Here is a 19,997-nt window from a genome sequence, read left to right as displayed (position 1 = left end):
TTGGGTTCACCTGCTCGATGTAGCGCAGTTTTGCTACAACTTACAAAAGAGCTCTGCATCTAATCAAAGCCCCTTCGAGCTAGCGACTGGCCGGCAACCTTCCACCCCCCATTCCATCGCTGCTGGTTATATCGGCAATAGCCCCCCTGCTTACCATATGACAAAAGAGTGGCACACAAATGTAGACATCGCCAGAGCGTATCTGGAGAAAGCTTCAAGGAGGATGAAGAAGTGGGCAGATCAGGATAGAAGACCAGATGACTTCAAAGTTGGTGACTTGGTGTTAGTCAAATTGAACTCTAGCCAGCTCAAGTTTACCCGCAAAGTGCATAAAGGCTTGGTTCGAAAATACGAAGGACCCCTTCCCATCATTGAGCGTGTTGGTAACGTCTCCTTCCGGGTCCAACTCCCTTCATGGCTCAGAATCCATCCTGTCTTTCATGCCAGTTGCTTGAAGCCCTATCGAGCCGATAAGGAAGACGACACCAGAAACACATCAATTCGAGAGGAACCACACGCAACTTCCTTCACACCTGAAGTTGAGGGTATCATGGCTGAACGCACCAAGCCGCGAGGAACTTCTCGAAGACCGACACTAGAATACCTCATCAAGTGGAAAGGCCTACCAGACTCAGAAGCTAGCTGGGAACCAAGGGAAAAGCTCCACCTCACTGAAGATGAAATACGTACCTACACGGACGCAATGTCGATGAGGGCGTCGACATGATTGGGTGGGGGAGTGTCACGTGGCCATTTCGTCCAGCGCTGTTCGCATGGCCTATGGCCCGTGACTTGGTCTATCAATGTAATATGTAAGGCTCATGCCTATGTACATTTTGTAGTGAGGACGTAGTTGGTATTAAAATCCATCTCGTCTCGTCTCGTTGCGTCTTGGAAATGCGTTGTTTATAGCACCTTTGGTCGCCACTGGTGGTAAAGGGGGTTGGTAGCTAAAGCTCTTTACCCTGAGATCTTGGTTGGCCATTGAGTGGTGCATTGCTAGTGCATATCCTAGCAGGGATTCCATTCTAGTCAACGGGTGATCGGGGACCCTTAGGAGTTGTAGACCTTTTGGCATGATCCTATTGTAACTTGTCCTAGAATCATCAATAAAGCTTAACATTTTGCCTACGCGTGTGCCCTATTGCTTTGTGTGTGTTTGGAAACTTAGCACTCCATTTGTGTTTGTTTTGTAGGTTTGATCCTCATAACTTTGTTAGGCTTACTTGCTTGTTGTGAGGCAACGCAAGTGCCGCACGGACCTCAATCCCAAACCAAAGGTCCGTGACAGTAGGCTTGCAGCCTTGCGCTTGGAATGCTTCAACTGATCCAAGTAAAGCCAACACTGCCGTCAAATCACGTTATAAGGGGAGCGTGGGCAGCGTACTGGGAGTGAAAATATCATCTCCCAAATTTTATTATTAGCCTTTCTTTCATGGGTGATGTTCTCTTGTTCACAGAATTTGGATTGAGCACAACTTGGGTCTTTTTCAATCACAGTTTTTGTGAACTTTTTTGTTTTCATCAACCGTCAATTGGGTTAGACTGCTGATTTTGTAGCAAATCAACGGCATATATCACCCCATCAGCACTGGTGCCATGAACTTCATGCCATGGTGCACCCTACTACCAACCAAAGCAACATGGCTTTTGGTTGTGATGGCCAAAATGGGGAAAGAAAAAACACATTTCACGTTCGGTAATTCAGATACATAACAAAATAAAATGTAATTGCAGGTCAGATAATGCTTTCTAGGCAATGCATTTGCATCATAGGTAGAGAAAATGGTGGAGGAAAACTCTAACTCTGTGTAGATTAAACAGAGAAAGGATCCGCGAATAGGCTGTTATCGAATTGACAAATAAACAAGACTAAAATCAAACAAGAACATATGACAAGTTAAAAACATGAGACATCTTTTTTCACCTCTTAAGCTTTTTTCGTTCGGCAGAATCGTCCCAATTGAACTCTCTCTCCGTTCACTATATATAGGTGTTGGACATAAGAAATTAGGGTTTCTTTAGAAGCTAGGGTTTCGATTCTGAAATTACTCAAACGTCCCTGGTTTTTCTACCCTGAATAATGATACGAACACACGCTTGAATGTCCAAAACTTCCACCTAAATCATCCCACGTCTGCCAAGTAGCGATATAGAGACTCCATCATAATAGAGACTCCAACAGGGACTCACATCCAATTGGTGGAATATGATTGGAAGCCTTCGGCTGGTAAAAACTGCAGACTTTAGGCATGGGACCGATAAATGCAATTACATTTCTGATTCTCAGAACATTTCACATATCCCTCCAAGGCAAGTTTGGAAACCCAAGTCAATAGCCAATGATGTCCCAAGAATTCAGTTAGGAGGAGCTGGATTGTCTAATAATGGCTCTAATGAGGGGGTTGCCTCAGTTGCTCATCAGCCCAAGACCAATCCTCAGATCTTAAAGGATCTTGTTTCTTCCCAGAAGAAAGCCCAAATTGTCAGCAGCGAAATCACTAAGGAAAACGATGCGAAGCCAGCCCCCAAATCCGTTCTCATATCAACAAATTTTTGGCCCTGCAAGATTTGGATCTCTCTCCATCCACCTTTGATGATCTCCCTCAACCCGAGAAGTCTGGGATCCATGGCACGGCTTCTGATCCAGGACCCTGGCATTTTGTCCAAAAAAGGAAAACCAAGAGCCCCTCCTTGCTCCTCTTAGCATCTTCTTCTAGCAGGCTCCCCTTCTCTCCGAAGTGATCTTAGAGTCCTCTCTTTGATCCCCCGGGTTTCCATGGTCGGTCATTAGCTTTCGTTGGGATTGGTCCCTCTTGCTGCGAATTGTTGGTGCCTTTATTTTCTTTGGATGATTAGTTGTCTCTTTGGTTTTTGTTGTTTGGCTCATCTTTGAGTCTCTTCTCTTTTGTTGTTCCCCCTTCATATATGTTAGGGGTTGTTTTCCTTGCTCTTCATGTTGTATCTTTTTCTCTATTTTAATATATCTGGTAGGGGTCTGCCTAACCCCAGCTTACCCATCAAAAAGAAAAAGAAAAAGTAGCGATATATTTTTATGGGTTGGATTTTAGGGGTGCAGCTCGAGTCGACCCAATTTCCTACCCGATGAGGTCGACCCGACCCGAGGAACCCTTTTTCCAACTCAAACCCAACCCAACCCAACTTTTAAAGCCTAAAAAAAAGTTGATAAGAAAAAAGTAGGATTTCACTCGGTCGGGTTGCCCAAAGCCTCAACCCGAACCCAAACCGACTTTTTTTTTTTTTTTTTTTTTTCGGGTTGAACCCAACCCGAGTTGGACCCGCTCCGTTTGGTTGCCAGTAAAATTTTTGTCCTAGGAAGTTTTAGTAAAATTTTCGTCCAATCCCATGTTTAGTTGCTTTTTAGCACTAGAATTTCTTTAATCCCACTCTTGTAATGATTGCTTCTGTGGTGAATTTTTTTAATCCCACTCTTGTAATGATTGGCTTTTCATCCCATCCCAAAATAATCCCAGAAACCAAAAATAAGCTTGGGAAGAATTTGTTTTTCTTCCCAATAGTTCAAGCAACCAAACACAGTTTTTTTTTTTCCCACCTCAGTCTGGTCAACCAAACATGGGATTTTTATTTTACCGGAATACCTCTAGGACTTTTTTTTCCCCACCAATCTCCTTGAATTTTTTTTTCTCCCACATAAATCCCAGGAACCAAAAAAAACCTGGGTGGAGCCCACTTGTACTTCTACGAGCTTTTATTTTTCTTTGACCTTCCATCATTAAGCCTACTAATTTCCATCCAATCTCAAAAAACCAGGAGCGAGTGCACTCACCTCTACCTTTGGGGAATAAGCATTAAAATAGGAGTAAGCATAACTGAGATTTTATATGGTGTAAGCCCTTATAGTCCCTTATTTTTCAAAAAGTACGGTACGGACCACACTATAGGATGATCCAAACCGTCCATGTCATGGGCCATAACGTAAATAGGTTGTGCGCAAAAATCATTTCCATAAGATGATCCTAGCCCTCCGATCTATAGAGGTTTTCATAATATGCAGTTCCTATATAGATCGAGGGTTGGGATCATCCTATATAAATGATTTTTTTGGCACAACCTATTTACATATGGTTTGGATCAGTGGTCCGTACCGTACTTTTTGAAAAATAAAGGACTATAAGGACTTTCACCATATAAAATCTCAGCACAACTAAACACTTTTGTTAGGGGTAAATTCGGTATACCCGGTACCGACCATCACACCAAACCCTAGCACACAACCGGTTCAATGTAAAATATATGATGAATTATCGCTGCCGAGCCAACTGTGTCTCACCCAACCCACACTTCAACAAGCCATTCATACAATTTTCTCCAAGATCGGAACCGACTATCAAAGGGAATTAGACACAATCGCGGAAATCCCACCGTCAAATGGCTAATCCGGGTAACTGTTACGCCCTAGTTACGCCCAAGACACCCTGTACGAATTCAAAAGTTCTCGCCAAGACCACAACGCCCCATCTCCGCCCAGAATTCCAGGGAATCAAGTATCGACGATTATAACCGCCACCCATCACGCACCATTCCAGGGAATCACGTCTCCACGATTATAAAATCAAGGGCACAATTGGCGCCATGGACATCATGGGTCTCCTCCTGCACAGTCAAACAAAGTGATTGAATTCAATTCTCTCTCTCCCCCTCCGGTCTGGTAACTTGTCTTGGCCCTCGTCCCATTCATCGTCCATTGCGTGTGTTGCCCATCTCTGACTTGGGCGTCATAGTGGCCACCCGGAGCCACAACTCCGGGCCCACCGACTCTTTTTCTGTGAGCGCAGAGCACAGACTCAACTAGGCTACTAAGTGAAGTCGGATTTTGGGCACTTGATATGCAAGACTCCATATTATGTGCTGCTTTCGTTTTCATGTGGCGTCCGCACTTAAAATCTCCGTTTTTTGCGACCTTGCATCACTGACAGATTCATCTTTTATTCCTTGATGGTCACGCCAACGAAAGACCCCTTATCTTTTGTTAGGCACACCCCCTTTTACTTGTGGCCTTTTAGGATCTTAAGAACCGATTATGGCTCGAACCAATGACATCACCGCACACGTCTTACGATTTATGCCCGTATCTCTCTGCCTCTCTCTATATAAACTCATTTTCACCACCTCAAATTCATCGAGAGAGAGAAAAGGAGAGAGAGAGAGAGATGTGTCCTTCTGGCAGAGAGTCAATGCCGGAAACGGCCGGAATGTCAGATTTCCGGCAGGCATTCGAAGTCCTGGACACAGACCAAGATGGTAAGATAAGCGAGAAGGATCTCCGGAGTTTCTACTCTACCTTCTCCGGCTCCAACGCCACCCAAGAAGACATCGATGCCATGATCTCCATTGCTGACTCCAACAATGATGGTTTTGTCGAGTTCGATGAGTTTCAGAAAGTCTTGGGCTGTAGGCCCACAAATAGTTTGATCATGGAACAAGTCTTTGGGGTGATGGACAGAGATGGAGATGGCAAGGTTGGTTTTCATGATCTCAGGACTCATATGAATTGGGCTGGTGTTCCTACAACCGAGGAAGAAATTAGGGCTATGATTAGAATGGACGGTGGGGATGAAAAGGAGGGTGTCTGTTACGAGGGCATGATGAAGATCTTGGCTGTTGATTTTCTTGGAGGGACTCATCACCTCTAGATTTTTGTTGGGTAACTGGCACATGTTACCCACATATTTGGAATCCATAGCAGAATGACTTTGTATTTTTGTTTTTGGGTGGCTGAAAAAGATTCAAGATTCCAACAACTCTTTTTTTTATCTTCTTGTCTCGACTGTATTTATTTCTCATATAATGGGTATGGAAAAGGAGATATAACATTTTTCAAACCACACAGAAAAGGAAAATGATATTTCCACCCCTTGTGATTGTCTTTTCATGAAAATGTGTTAGTTTTTAATGAAAAGACAAACAAAAGGAGGTCAATCACATCTCAATTCTAACCAATTGAGTGGACAATTCTAACCATTAAACATTAAATGCTTTGTCATGTATCCATGTTTTAGGCTCTGCGTGGATCGAAAGAAAAACATTTCTCACAGAAATTGGAAAAATTTCTACTTTCCTCAATTTAGAGAGAACTAAGAGTTTTTATATGACGCCCGACGTGAGAATCACAAGGGCTAGGTGGTTGCTTTGACGGTTGGGCATCATATAAATTCTCGGGATATAATATGATTATGATTAATTTAAGGAAATGATTTCAGCAAAACTATGTTTTGATACAAGACGGTCATGTTTCTTGTCTTTTAGTATTTAATTGTCATGTAAGTGCTTTTTGGGAACCGTAAAACTAGGGCTGCAACTTGGGTCGGGTTTTACCCGACCCGAAAATAGCTTGGGTTGGGTTCATGTTTCTCGGGTTTCGGGTCGAGCTAGGTCTACGATCCAAAAGCCCGCATGAATCTCAGGTCGAGCCGGGTTTGAAGGGGCCCGACCCGACCCGAGTTACTTGAGTTATATAGTATGTATATTTTTTTTCTAAAACCTTGTTACTTTAAAAGTGGAAACTTAAAAGTAAAACTCACGCACGCACGCACAGGGACTCTTTCCATCTTATGTTCGTTTCCCCCATTTAGCTCTAGGATTTTAAGTTTCAACTAAATAGTTAACGCACTAAATAGTTTGTTATTTATCTCATATGAATATAATCATTTTCATTTGGTATAATGCATCAATTTATTATCTTTGGACTGGTTATTAGTTAATGCACTAAAGAGTTTGCCATGCTTGAGTTTTTCTACTTATATGAGTTGAGTTGCCTTGCCAAACAAGAGTTTTCCTTAAAAATTTACATCAACATAAAAAAACTTGACTGACCCGACTCGACCCGAGATTTATCATGGGTAGGGTCAAGTTTGGGAATCGTGGGTTTTCCGGAAAAAATCTTGACCCGACCCGAGATATTTGTTGTGTAGGGTTGGGTTCTTCAAAACCCGACCCGAGTCGCAGCCCTACGTAAAACCCGTTTACACCTCTTTAAATACAAAAAAGACAAGAAACATGAGCGTCTTGTATTAAAAATGTCTATGTTGAAATCATTTCCCTTAATTTAGAGGGATATTAACATAAATTGAAGGTCCCATTGCCTCTGAATAAAAATGGAATAGGGTTGGTCCCAGTTATGTTTTTTCTTCTGTTAAAAAAAAGTAGGAAATTTTAGAAATATTTTTCCTCTCCAAAATTTTACAAAAAATTCTTGCAATCCAAACAGGGTCTAAGAAAATTCTCTCTTTGATTCATGTTCAGGAACGAGGTTGGTCAATGTCGATCACCATATATGTATAGAACAGTTGGTGAAGTGGAGGGAGGTCAAATTTGTTGTTTTCTGTACCTCTCCAATTAAGCATATTCAACTTGTTTTCAGAATCTTCGAGGAAAGAACAGCCTTACATTTGAAAGACTTAAAGCACCATACAATCTCATAATTTGAAAAACATAAAGCACCATACAATCTAATGGAGAAAACGGCAATATCTGAGGCTTTCAACACAGATAAGCATGCATTGCACATGAAAGTGTATAATGCTAAGGCAACCAAGGAGGTGTTCGGATATCTTCTTCACCACCAATGAGACTGTGCCATGCTGCAGTGGTGACAAATAATCATGGCTGCAGCAAGTTAAACAAGGTCGATTCGCCCGTTTTCTAGCAGTCCTTTAATCGACTTATAACGGACGACATAGAGATCATCAGCAACTAGGTCCACGATCTCGGCACCGCTGCGAGGTGGCACAAAAATATTGGTATGAGAAAAAAAAAATGAAACTCCTAAAAAAAGAACATAGTGCTATAAAAAATTACACGTCGTCCAGCTGGAATGCTCCAACAGAGCCCTTGCTTTTGCAGAAGACAAAGGTGTCTAAATGAGGCTCTGGAACTGCAAGACCAAAGCAGGGGAAATCAAAGAGTGAAAATGTAAAGGAAAAAGACCATAAAATTTGGAGCACAGTAGACGTATGCACTGACTAAAACCAGGCAAACCTGAGCCACGAGATGCGATTCATGGGTTGAACAAATAGATTATAAATCACAGCTCAGATTATGATCAAAATTACAAAATCATAAGAATCTGGTCCAGAGGGGCAGTTTTATTTTGGCCAACTTTCATTTTGGAGTTCACCAACCCATGCTAGATTATGATCAAAATCTAGTTTCACCAGATTATTAGAAGCAATTTAACCCTCCCGACACGAATAAACAATGGATTCATGGGATATTTAATACCCTTTGATAGGTTGGGCACCAATTCATGCCAGATTATGACAGTTGAGTCTAGTTTTAATAGGTATTAACTGGCTTGTCATGAATAAATAATGGAGTCCTGGAACATTTAATAGCCTCCAAGGTTGTTGCATGAAGTGTGTGCACGCATGTGTCAGAAAAAAGTTGATCAGGATGCATTATAAATTTAAATACTTTGTTTTCCAATGCCGGTCTTACGAAAATTGAGAAACATACTGGTCTAACCAAAGCTTGAAAGATAATGGCACTTAAATCTTTTAAAGCTTTAACCTACGACCACTAATTATGAGTCTTTTACTAGTCTTTCATTTTTTTTCCTATCTTTTCTTTTTTCAAATAATATTGACTGATGGAAAGAGTTAAAAAAAAAAAAAGGTATAGCTCCAAGATGATACATCGGATTAGAAGAGAAGAAATACCAAATGTTAGAATCACCATTTTCATTTGCAACTGTGTACATATTGATAAGAGATGACATGGCAAGGAAGATCACAGGTTGCGTCAGTGTCCGAGTCCCCATAATAATGGTCTACCCAAGAAACCCATCTGATGAGCCGCCTTCGCAATTAAAGGTCGGCACGAAGATACGAAAAGATTTTAAGGCCCCTTGATGTAGGCTAGGAAGACAGAATAGGAAGAAGAAACGAAAATGAAGAAGAGAAGAAACATAAGTAGAAGAAAAGAAAGGAGAACTCAAATCTGTAATAAACTCGATTAATCATCCTAAGTAACAAAAATCTGTAAATTGGCCTATAAATAGACATCCAGCATTCATTAAAAGATTAAAATATCTCTATCCCTACAAACAATAAAAAGATCCCTACAGGGGCCCTGAGTGCGGCCCCACCTAGAATAAATCCGCAACGAACGGTCTACAATCCCCATCAACTCCCCCCGCTGAAAAGAACTCTCCTCCGGAGTCCAGAACGTGAAGAGTGGTATTGCTCCAAGATGACAGTGTCCAAACAGCGAAGCTCCTCCTCTGTAAGCCAAGTAGTGTCAGAATCTAGTCGATGACGCCACTTGACAAGATAATGTTGAAATTCACCCTTGCGTGATGTAACGATTTTATCGGCAACTATAGCATCGATCTGGTAGGCAGGAAGTGGAAGAACCGGTTGAACCATAGGCATTGGGGCTAGAACAAAAGAGCTGGCAGTTTGACTTGTAGAAATATTGTTGGCATAGTAGGAGGCTCGAACACACCTCTATATGGGATAAGATCTTTGATATTAAAGACGTGACTAATATTCATATCAGCAGATAAGTCTATTAAATATGCATTAGGGATGTACTGATAAAAAAGTCCAATGGCTCGAGCATATAACTTTTTGAATGAGTGACGAGGATAACGTTCAAGACGTAAACAAACCATAACATAATCTCCTTCATTAAATTCATGAATCCTACGATGTATAGCAGCAGCTAGTTTGTAGTCAACATTACTCATAGCAATCCTACGACGTATATCAGCATGTAGGTCACGGATGTGCTAGGCAAAGGAATTGGCTGACTCAGATGGACGGGCATCAGGGGATAATTGTATAAGAGGGCTGACGAGGGTTAATGCCATGAACACTCTCGAAGGGGATCTTTCTAGTAGTCCGATAAACAGAACTATTATACGCGAACTTGGCAGTCGATAACAAAAGATCCCACGTACCTGGACGGTCACCTACCAGACATCTCAACAAATCACCCAGGCTACGGTTAACGACCTTAGTCTGACCATTGATCTGTGGATGAACTGCTGAGGAAAACTTCAATTGGGTCCCAAAGAGCTTCCAAAGTGCCTTCCAAAAATAACTGACGAATTTGACATCTTAGATACAATGGAAAAAGGTAGCCTGTGAAGTTTGACGACCTCCTTAAATAACAGCTTAGCAACTTGTGTGGAGTCAGCTATCTTGCTACATGGAATAGAGAGAGCCATCCGTGAGAATCGATCTACCACTACCAAGATGAAGTTATGTCCTCTGGCAGTCCAAGGACAAAGTCCATGCTTACATCTTGCCATGGAGAGTGGGGAATAGGCAATGGCGTGTATAATCCAGTGTTTTGCTTCTTAGCCTTCCCCAATTAGCAAGTGCGACAATGTGACACAATGTCCACTGTCTTTCTTTAAGGATGACCAGTAAAATCAATCCTCGACTAACGCGATTGTCTTATCTCTGCCAAAATGTCTGAGAGAGGTGTGGTGCCTTGTTTGTCATCGTTTTTCATTACAAGTCAATACCTTCAACTTGAGGGGGAGTGTTGCCATATTTTCCTTAGAGTTATTATTTTCTCTTGATGCTCTCTTTTTCTTCGTATTCTCTTCTTGGGGGAGTGTTGTCATGTCGTTGTGTGTTCTTTTCTTGAGGGAGAGTGTTATTGTCTTCTCTTTATGATCTTCGTTTTCTAATTGACCACTCTTTTCCAGGCGATGGTGTTCCCATCATTGGTTCCCACTCTTACTGGCGACAACTTAATTTTCCCGTTGACCTTTCTTTTCCGGGCGATAGTGTCCCTATCGTTGGTCATCTCTCTAACAAGGACGGCTTTGTTTCCCGTCGACCTTCTTTTCTAGGCGATGGTGTCCCCATCATTAGTCGGTTCTCTTACTGGCGACGGCTTTGTTTTCCCGTCGACCTTCTTTCCGGGCGGTGGTTTCCCCACTGTTTGTCGGCTCTGTTCAGGCGACAGTTTCCCCCTTGACCTCTCTTTAGGCGACGATGTTCATGTCGTCGACCTTGTCACCAGACGATGGTTTCCCCATCATTGGTTGGTTATCTTTCTCCTTCTTGTCTTCTTCTCTCCAGGCGAATGTTTCCCCGTCGACCTTATCTCCGATGGTTTCCCCATCGGTGGTTATCTTCTATTGGCGTGGTGCTACTTAGCTGGTGTTCCTACTCATGGTGCTTCGCCATTGCTCATGTGCGCACTTATTTTGCTCGATGGATCGCTACTATTTCCCCGTCGAGGTGTCACCGTTTGATCCTTCGTGGTTTGCACATGTATTTGACGGGCTCTCATTAAGGAGAGAGGCCCTGTTTTTTATTGCTCTCGTCGTCATGCTGATTCAGGGGGAGCTGCTCTGTTTTTATGGCCGTTGATCTCGCTGTTGTACTCTTGGTTGTTGTCTTTTTGTTTGTTTTCATTATGAATTTACCACACCGGCTTGAGGATGAGTGTTATACCGTGAGTGTGTATGAGCTTATTGTACTTTTTGATGTATGGTCTTTTTTGTTGTATTTTTAGTTGTTTATTGTAGTTCTTTGTAGCAAGCTGGAGTTTCATAGTATATACACTCCAGCTTGAGGGGGAGTGTTGAATAACATGTAAGGGTAGTTTAGGTATTACTTATAATGTTAGGGGTATTGTAATAATGTATCTTATGCATGGGATGTTAGATCGGCATGGGACCCATAATACCTCATAACTCTATGTAGTATTGACATAGACTTGGGTCCTTAGAGGGGAAGATTGACCATTGTACTTTCTTATACTTCATTACATTGTCCTTCATTATTTACTTTACTGTTCCAGACATGTGCACATGTGCGGCAATGCAAGTCACTAGGTGTCCGATGTGATTAAGCCATTATGGATGGCTTTCTTGCTTAGGTGAAGATTTTTAAGTCTGCCTTTCACCAAAAAAAAGGTGAAGATTTCTAAGTACGTATTTGTGCTTATTCTAGTATTTCCCAAAGTTTCATCTTAAAATTTCATCATTTGCATATTTTTTTATGTTTTTTTTTTAAGATTAAAAAATTTCATCATTTACGTATGTTTCCATATGTTTCTGTGATTTTACAAGATTTACACCGAAACCGAAATGTTTCCATTTCCGTGCCGACCAAAACCAAGTTTTAAAACAATTTTCATGAAAAAGCAAATAACATCGAGGCGGATTGTAATTTTGTAAGAGGGAAAAAATAGAGGCAAAGAGTAATCTTTTCGCCATATGCTAAAACTCGAGACCAACCTGTTGGCAACCTTGCCAAAAAAATGGGAAGAATTAGACCTAGTGGTATTCATAGCAAGCTAACATGATTGACGTCTATGATCCAGGTTGAAGGGGGGAGTGTTGCAGAAGTGTAAACAAAAATAATGTTCATTTCATATTTTATTTGTAGAGAGAGTGGGTATTATTGTTTTTACATAGGGATATTTATGTCATTTTTGTAAAATTTCACCTAAGAGATCAGTAATAAAATAATGTAAGTGAATAGTAACTTGCTCTCATACGATTTCTTCTCCACCTTTTTTCATCCTATTCTCTTATTCTTCATTAATCTTTATCAGTCGCATGTGAGAGACCTGCTAAGGAGCTTGCAGGTTGAGTTATTATTGCACAGGGACCATGTCTCCTGAGAAATCCTTTCCAATGAAGCATCCTATCTCAATGGAAACTTCCGTAAGAACTCCCATATTAAGGGCCAATCACACAAATCTCCCCAAAAATGGGTTGATGCTGCAAGAATTATTCTCTTTCTAAAAAATCGAGTGACATCTGGATGCCCATCTTCTTATCAAATACTTTGAAGTTCAAAGGTAGAAACTTAGAAGCACGAAGCGGGTGAGAGGACGGGAGAGGGAGAGGGAGCAGGGGCGGGGAAGCGTGGGGTCTAGAAGTGTCTAAGTTTGGGAGCGCCATGAGAGCGTGTATGTAATATTTTCTTTATATATCGTTCAAAATTCAAGTACATAAAAAAATAATAGTTTCTAACCATTTTAATATGTATCTTTCAAATTTTAAGTACATCTAAAAGCTAATCTCTAACCAGCTTCACCATCTTCATTTGCGTGCACTCCTTCCTCGTGCCTTCTGAAGATGCACAAGCTTTCGTGTTTGCTCCAATGAAGTACTTTGAAGAGTTTGAGGAGTTTGATGTAAGGAGGTTGATGATGGTGGGACTTATAGAGTAATAGAAGCAGGTTGGGAGGGCCATGAGAACGGTTCCCGTCTCTTTGGGGTCGCGCTCCTTGGAAGCTCCTTCGTAAAGAGCGTCGAATCGAGGTTCCGAGGTGGGAGCGGCACCCTGAGGAAGATTCCTGCTTCTAAGGGTAGAAATAAGAAGAGCATATGTTATGATTGTGTGGATCAGTGTTTAAAAACGTGAGTGCGGCGCAGAACGTGGCCGAAGAAAATCCTAATCGACTCGGCACGACACGGTCGAGTACTCGGTTGACGCGGCAGACTACTAGATTGACGTGGTAATAATTCGAGAGAGTCGAGGTAGTTTTTATTGACTCCGTTGGGCAAAACACGGAACGCGGCCAAGGTAAAAGGGAATCAACTCAGGGGAATCGACGCGGATGCGGGGGAGTTTTAAAACTATGGTGGGGATAGCAAGCTTTGTTGGTATTTTCTCATGGTAATGTTGGCATCAATGTTTGCCTATGCGGGTCTGATGGGGACTTCAAATGCCACAGAAATATGGAAGCTAAGGTGATGGCTTGTCTGCAAGGGATTTAATTGCTCTTGGAGTTAGCCAATCAATGATTTGGATTGGTGTGAATTTCTTAATGGGAACAGATGGTCTCCTCCGCTGTATCATCTCATCCTAAGTTCCAAGAGATGAAGCATACACCATCAAATTATGATGGTGGCTGTATTCCTCAAACTTAGTCCAACATAACTCACTGGGAAATGAGACTGAAAATTATGGTGTTGATTGTTCTTCAATAAGTACCTAACACGGCATATTTGACTTGTAATTTGTTTACTTCAACCTTGTAGGGGTTTTCTTATTTTTTTTCTTTAAAAACTTTGAATATATAACTACTTTTATCACTTGTCTAAAAATCACAATAAGAGATGACCAATTAAGCATAATATAACCCTAATAGAAAAAACATAAAAGGTAGAAATAAAAAGGTACCCATGTCATCCTCTTCACTTGATATGGATTGCTTCAGAATGGACTGATAACCATAGGGGAGTCGTACTAGCACCGATTGCTCAAGATGCTTTTCCATAATATCAGTACACCTGCCTCAACCAAATCCATCTTTAGAATGTCTTAAGTTAACAAGCCATTTCAACATATACTTCTAAATAAAAAATATCAAGAATCATAGTTGTCACCTTTTAGCAAACTTCTGTTCTTGTTCAGAAAGGCGGTTCCAAAGTTGGGTTTTTGAGATGTGGATAACATACTTCTCAATCTGCACATTTAAGTTATTAAAAGACAATCACATGACCCTAATTTCATAATAAAAAGAAAAAGCAATGAGAACCTCAGCCAATGATCACCTTTTGGAGGCGGATCCGAAGATATGATCTCAATAGGAAGAGTGTTCTGTCCAAGTCCATCTGGTAAAGGGATACAATGAGCTCATCGCTGGCATTCCCTGAGAACTCCTCTACGGTCTCTTCCTATGAGATCACAAGCAACAAGTTCAACAAAACAAAGTTAAATGAAAAAACAGTGAGTACAAAACCCCAGTTCATCCAAAAATAAACAACAACTGTTTGATTACAGGCTGCAAAGGATTGCTGTACAGCTATCACAGTTTATCAGCAATCAGAATTCCACACTGTTTTAAGTTTTTCTCACGTGAATTCAATCAAGGAATGAGAGGAATGGACTGGCGAATGATCTTGTCACCACTCATTCAAACGAACCCATTTACTGAAAAATCTCAATTCGGAAAGGATAAGAAATATGAATTGATCTAGAGACCCAGATTTAACCAATTTGTCGGAAAAAATAAGAATAGAAAAAATTCAGCGGAATAGTTGCAGAATTGTTTGGCCTCAAACAATTACAACACCGAATTTTTACGATATTTCGCATTTTCCAAACGATCCCCAAGTACAACTCTAAACGCCTGTCTTTAGAGAAGGAAGAGAAAGATAAAGTATTATTATAAAACCTCATATCTGATACTAATATTTCTGCGAAATTCCAATCAGCCTACCAAATGCCTCTGAATCTTACAATTGGGACACCAATTTGTGATTTTCAGAAGATTATATATGGATCTCAACAACGTGTAGGTTTAGGGTTTGGAAGTTACCAGCAATTGGATCTGTTCCCTGGATCTCTGGACCAAACTCTGTTGGAAAGGAAGGATTTCAGGGGCGGCCTTCTCGTTCCGCCATGCCCGTTTCAAGAGCTCTACGTCTGTCGTCGCCGCAATCTCTTCTTCTTCGCTCCAAAACACATCTTCAGAACCAGACGCCATTTGATAATAAAGCACGAAGTTCACGAAGAACAGAGTAAAAAAACCCACTCCTGATATACAGAACTCAAGAAACAACAACTAAACTTAAGAACACAAAATCCAAGAAAAGGAAAAAATTGAATAGAGCAAAATCCAGGCAGATCTTATATTCGAGATAGGTAATATTTAAAAGAAATAACAGATTAAAACAAAACCCACTTTTGATGTGCAGGAAAAAAGGGAAAAAACCTAAAATGGAGAACAGAACACGAAATCCAGGAAGATCAGAAATTTTATACCTTGGTTGGGATCGGATCTGGAGAGAAGGTCGGAGATTTTCTACCTTGCTTCGCGAACAGTCTTACGGGTCGTATCTGCAAAGAAGAACAGAGTTACGTTTTCAACTTTCCTTTGGTAGGATCTGAAAGATTAGAGAGAGAGAGAGAGAGAGAGAGAGAGAGGGGGGGGGGGTCGAGAAGACTTCTGAAGCTGGATTGAGGGATCGAGACGAATGTCGAGGGTTCGTTCTGTTCGAGCCACTGTCTTGACAATTGGTGGGTAGAAGAAATTGCACATGTTAGTCAAAAGCCAAAGAAAGGCACGCTCCAACTGGAAGTTAGATGAGGTTATGTCACAGGTTCAGATATTGGACCCACCACATGATTTGGCATGATCTGAACTGTCCATTCGGGTAGGAGACTCTACCTGGATTGAAGTATCATGGACTAAAATCCCTCCAATCAATTAAAAACTTGAGAGGTGGTATATACTTATGTCATTGAACAGATGGTTGGGAACTTACAATCTATGCATAGCCTCTTCCATCGGTCTAATGAAATGACCAGAATACCTTAATTTAGAGGTGAAATTCTAAAGGAACGTGATATATTCACCTTCCTCGGGCCGACCAGCCTATCCGTCAGATAATACATAGCCATGGGACGGAAGTTCGGCTGGCAAAATGCTGGAGTGGTGCTGAAAAAAACTGAGGTCGGAGGTTCAATCCCAACTTACCTGAGGTCGGAGGTTCAATCCCAACTTACCTATAAATAAAATAAAATAAACTGTATCTGGATTTAAACTTTGGGCAAGTTTGGGCACGTTTGGCTACCATGGAATTTTTTGCATGATAAGTCCGCGTCTCCAAGTGTCGACGTGAGTGAAGTGGTTAAAAATCGAGAAACAAAAATTAGGAAACTATTATCTCCGAGTAGTGAGAAGTGGCAAAAAACCACGAAACACTCTAAATGAAACGAATTTAGAAGAGCCCAAGCTTCTTCATTATAAAGCTCATATACAAACTCCTAGAACTAAAATCATGCTCAAATATACACTCTATACCTAACCTCGGGTTTGCACTAATTAAATGATTGTCCTAAGAATTAAAGAACCAAGGATGAACTGAAACCGAGGACTGATCCCATCATTGCACTTCTCGAATGCCTACAAGACTCTCCTATGCTCATGGAGAATCAAAGCTAGTAGTAAAATACTACATAAAGATAGTATACTCTGCCCATGTACATCGTACTCTCCTTGGGATTGAGCTAAACTGGAGTGAGACCAAGACCTTATCACCCACGCTCAAGCAGAATAGGAAATACAAATAGGGTTCATATCAATAGCAAGAAAAAATGAGAATGGCTTTGATGGTTTACATTCTGACAGCCAACACCTTGTCCCTCCCAAAATTGTCAGATATCTCTCATGACTTCCATTGTAAATTACCATCAATTATATGACCTTAAGGTTTACAAGAATCCTAACAGAGATGGTTATACTTAAAAACATGTAATGAAGGCTCTTCTTATTGGAAATATTCACGGGAGAATCTAAATATCAGCAGATGACAAAATTCCAAGTCAAAATAATTGAAGTGCCATTGTTAGCACTTGAGCAGCATAAAGCTATTGAAATTCAGATCAAAGCTGATAAGCTATGAAAATAGTACTTGAGTAGCATGAGGAATTCAAATTTAATTATTCAAAACAAGTTGAAGTTCTTACAGAATAAGCTCAGAAAATCTTTGATAAATTTCTCGATGAATTCCTTTGACTATTCAGCCGTTTCGTCTCACCAAAACTTCACTTACAACTCAAGGTTTGCAACCATGAACCAAAACCTCAAATCATTATCTTTTCCCAAAAGGCTCTCCATGGTCTAAAACAATCTCTTAGAGCTTGGGTTCAACTGTTTAGTTATGCTACGATGAAAGTGAGGAATGTTCAAAATCAGACTGATCACACACTGTTTTTGAATGGCTAACGAAACTTTATTATGAAAAAAGGCCCACGACCAAGATGGTCGAGGCTACAAGGAGAAGGAAAATAACAACAAAAGAAAACACAATAAAGATGACACTACAGCTACTATTCTTGTTGTGTACATTGATGATATAGTCACTTTGTTGAAATACTTTTTTGGGATTTGAAGTGGCAAGATCAAAAGGTGTCTTCATTTCACAACGAAAATACATCTTGGATCTTCTCAAGAAAGCACGAAAGTTAGGTTGTATACCAGCTGATACACCTTTGAACAAAATCACCGATTTGATGATAAGGATGGGGAACACCTTATCGATGTGGAAAGATATCAGAGTTTGGTTAGCAAGTTAATATACTTATCTCTTACACGACCTGATATAGATGCTTTGAGCATTGTGAGGCAGTTTATGGTTGCTCTAATAACAATTCATTTGGAGGCACCACTCAGAATACTCAGGAGTCTCATGGTGTGTCTCAGAAGAGGATTACTATTCAAAGCACATGGTCACATGAGAGTGGAATCTTGGACTGATGCAGATTGTGCATGCTTAGTATCTGATAGATGGTCTACTTAAAGCTACTGTCCTTTGATGGGAGGAAATTTAGTAAATTGGCGAAGCAAGAAACAATCTGTTGTGGCAAGGTCTAGTTTAAAAGCAAAGTTTCAATCCATAGCTCATGGTGTATGTGAGCTACTGTGGTTAAGACAATTGTTACAGTTGTGGTGTCTAGTTCACGTTCCTATGGACTCGTATTGTGACAATGAAGCCACTATTCATGGTAGGGCCAAACATATTAAAGTGGAAAACACTTCATAAGTGAGAAGCTGGCCTCTAGAGTGATTTGTACTCCTTACGCTACACACATCAATAACTGACAGATATCTCAACTAAGTTGAGTATGAGTGGTACCTACTTACCAACTTCATGGCAGTGTTGAGATGATACATCGTAATAAGCTCGTTAGGCATACGGGTATTTTTGTCTATTTGTCTCATATATATAACACATAATAGGGATCATGGGACACACAAGAATCCCCTTTTCCCAGCTCTTTCTTCTCTTCTCCCGTCTCTTCTGTCTTCTTTTCTTTGTTTCTTCTCTTCCCTTCTCTACCCCCTCTCTATTCATTCTTATTATTTTCTACTCAGGAAGCAAGGAAAAGGATACATTAAAGTTTATTCATGAGTTCCATGTCAACATGATTCCATCTTAGTGATTCTGACGTGCCTATCTGGTATCTTAAAAAAAATTAAGCATCTTTGGTGCATCATGTCATTCTGTGATAGTTACTCTATTGTTTATGCGTTCAGGATGATGTATATTTTCTTTTTTTTTTAAATGATTGTATTTGCTTAAATGGTTTCCATAATGTGCTGCTTGCAGATGTATTGCAGTAACAACTACATTATCAGTGACGACTCTTCATCAGGCTGGTCCATCACTTATCAGAAAGGAAATAGGAAATGTTTCACTTACCGACATTCTTTCTGGCGGTAGTTCTGGTCCCCGTGGTATGTAGTTCTGAAAGTGATAGGCTCTGAAACTACAGTTTCTGCAAATATTTAAGGAACTGTCAGTAAGACTTGTTTGTGATTAACTTGTAATGGAATTCATAATTTTTTTTATCATGAAGTATTTCTTTCAGTCAAGATGAACTATTATACATCATTTCTAATGATTGAATCATTCCCATTTTTCTAGCTTAAGAGGGTTGCACCATGCCCATAATGACACTTTAGTTTTCTGCTGACTTTTCTTTGTTTGTAAAAAAGACAAGGGCATTTATTTTTCTCACAATGAGGTCAAATGAAGAGAAACTGTTGCAGATGAGAAGATGCAGGGGACCCACAACATTTCTTCTTTGGTACAAAGCCTTTTGGAGCTTCTCAATGAAAAAACAAATGGTAGATTAAATCAAGACATGCACTCCAACGAAAGGTTCTAACTTGCTGGAGGGTAAGATGGGTTCTACTAGGAAAACTTTGAAAGTATTGTGTCTATGCTATGCTGCTATTGTAAATACTTTATCTTATTATTATCCATAGCCCATGAATGGGAGACTTTTGTACGATTATCCTTCTTCTTAGTTTGGTCTGGATCATATATCTTGGCTGAAGGATAACTCATGCCACTTATTACTATTATCATTTCTCCACGGTCATGCTTTATAGTCTGGACTCTTGAGAGCTATTTTCTTTAAATGGGGAACTTTAAATAAGTACGAACAGTTTAAACAGAAAGTAGAACTTGGAATCAAAGAATTAGATTGTTATTAAGCAAACAGTAATCCTTATAT

General features: G+C 40.5%; 1 protein-coding gene and 1 pseudogene across 3 annotated transcripts; one reads left to right on the top strand and one right to left on the bottom strand.

Annotated features, from left to right (window-relative positions):
• The first annotated feature begins 5,073 nt into the window (after nucleotides 1-5,073).
• LOC143854480 (calcium-binding protein CP1 pseudogene) lies at nucleotides 5,074-5,801 on the top strand (annotated as a pseudogene).
• Nucleotides 5,802-7,253: 1,452 nt separating this feature from the next.
• SLD5 (DNA replication protein-like protein) lies at nucleotides 7,254-16,053 on the bottom strand. Of its 3 annotated transcripts, none has more exons than XM_077364469.1 (8): nucleotides 15,917-16,053; nucleotides 15,735-15,809; nucleotides 15,289-15,519; nucleotides 14,522-14,644; nucleotides 14,354-14,433; nucleotides 14,148-14,257; nucleotides 7,840-7,915; nucleotides 7,254-7,757 (listed from the first exon to the last, which is right to left on the bottom strand). In XM_077364469.1, exons 3-8 carry the CDS (start codon nucleotides 15,454-15,456, stop codon nucleotides 7,658-7,660), a joined length of 657 nt encoding a protein of 218 aa, XP_077220584.1. In that variant the 5' UTR covers nucleotides 15,457-15,519; nucleotides 15,735-15,809; nucleotides 15,917-16,053; the 3' UTR covers nucleotides 7,254-7,657. The 3 variants fall into 3 exon arrangements, with proteins under 3 accessions (XP_077220584.1, XP_077220582.1, XP_077220583.1); XM_077364467.1 differs by having other exon boundaries at nucleotides 15,289-15,506; XM_077364468.1 differs by lacking the exon at nucleotides 15,917-16,053 and having other exon boundaries at nucleotides 15,735-15,910.
• Between the last annotated feature and the right edge of the window lie 3,944 nt (nucleotides 16,054-19,997).

This window comes from Tasmannia lanceolata, unplaced genomic scaffold (genome assembly GCF_043159265.1).
Source record: "Tasmannia lanceolata isolate RefF3 unplaced genomic scaffold, GAP_Taslan_0.1 ptg000020l, whole genome shotgun sequence".
Lineage (NCBI taxonomy): Eukaryota > Viridiplantae > Streptophyta > Magnoliopsida > Canellales > Winteraceae > Tasmannia > Tasmannia lanceolata.
This window is presented reverse-complemented; position numbering and strand designations above follow the sequence as displayed.

Excerpts from the sequence above, each read along its gene's own strand:
- SLD5 (XM_077364469.1), bottom strand. The coding sequence starts at position 15,456 with ATGGCGTCTGGTTCTGAAGATGTGTTTTGGAGCGAAGAAGAAGAGATT. Across the intron at positions 14,258-14,353 it reads GAACAGAAGTTTGCTAAAAG|GTGTACTGATATTATGGAAA; the intron begins GTGACAACTATG and ends TGGTTGAGGCAG. Across the intron at positions 7,758-7,839 it reads GCATTCCAGCTGGACGACGT|CGGTGCCGAGATCGTGGACC; the intron begins GTAATTTTTTAT and ends GCCACCTCGCAG.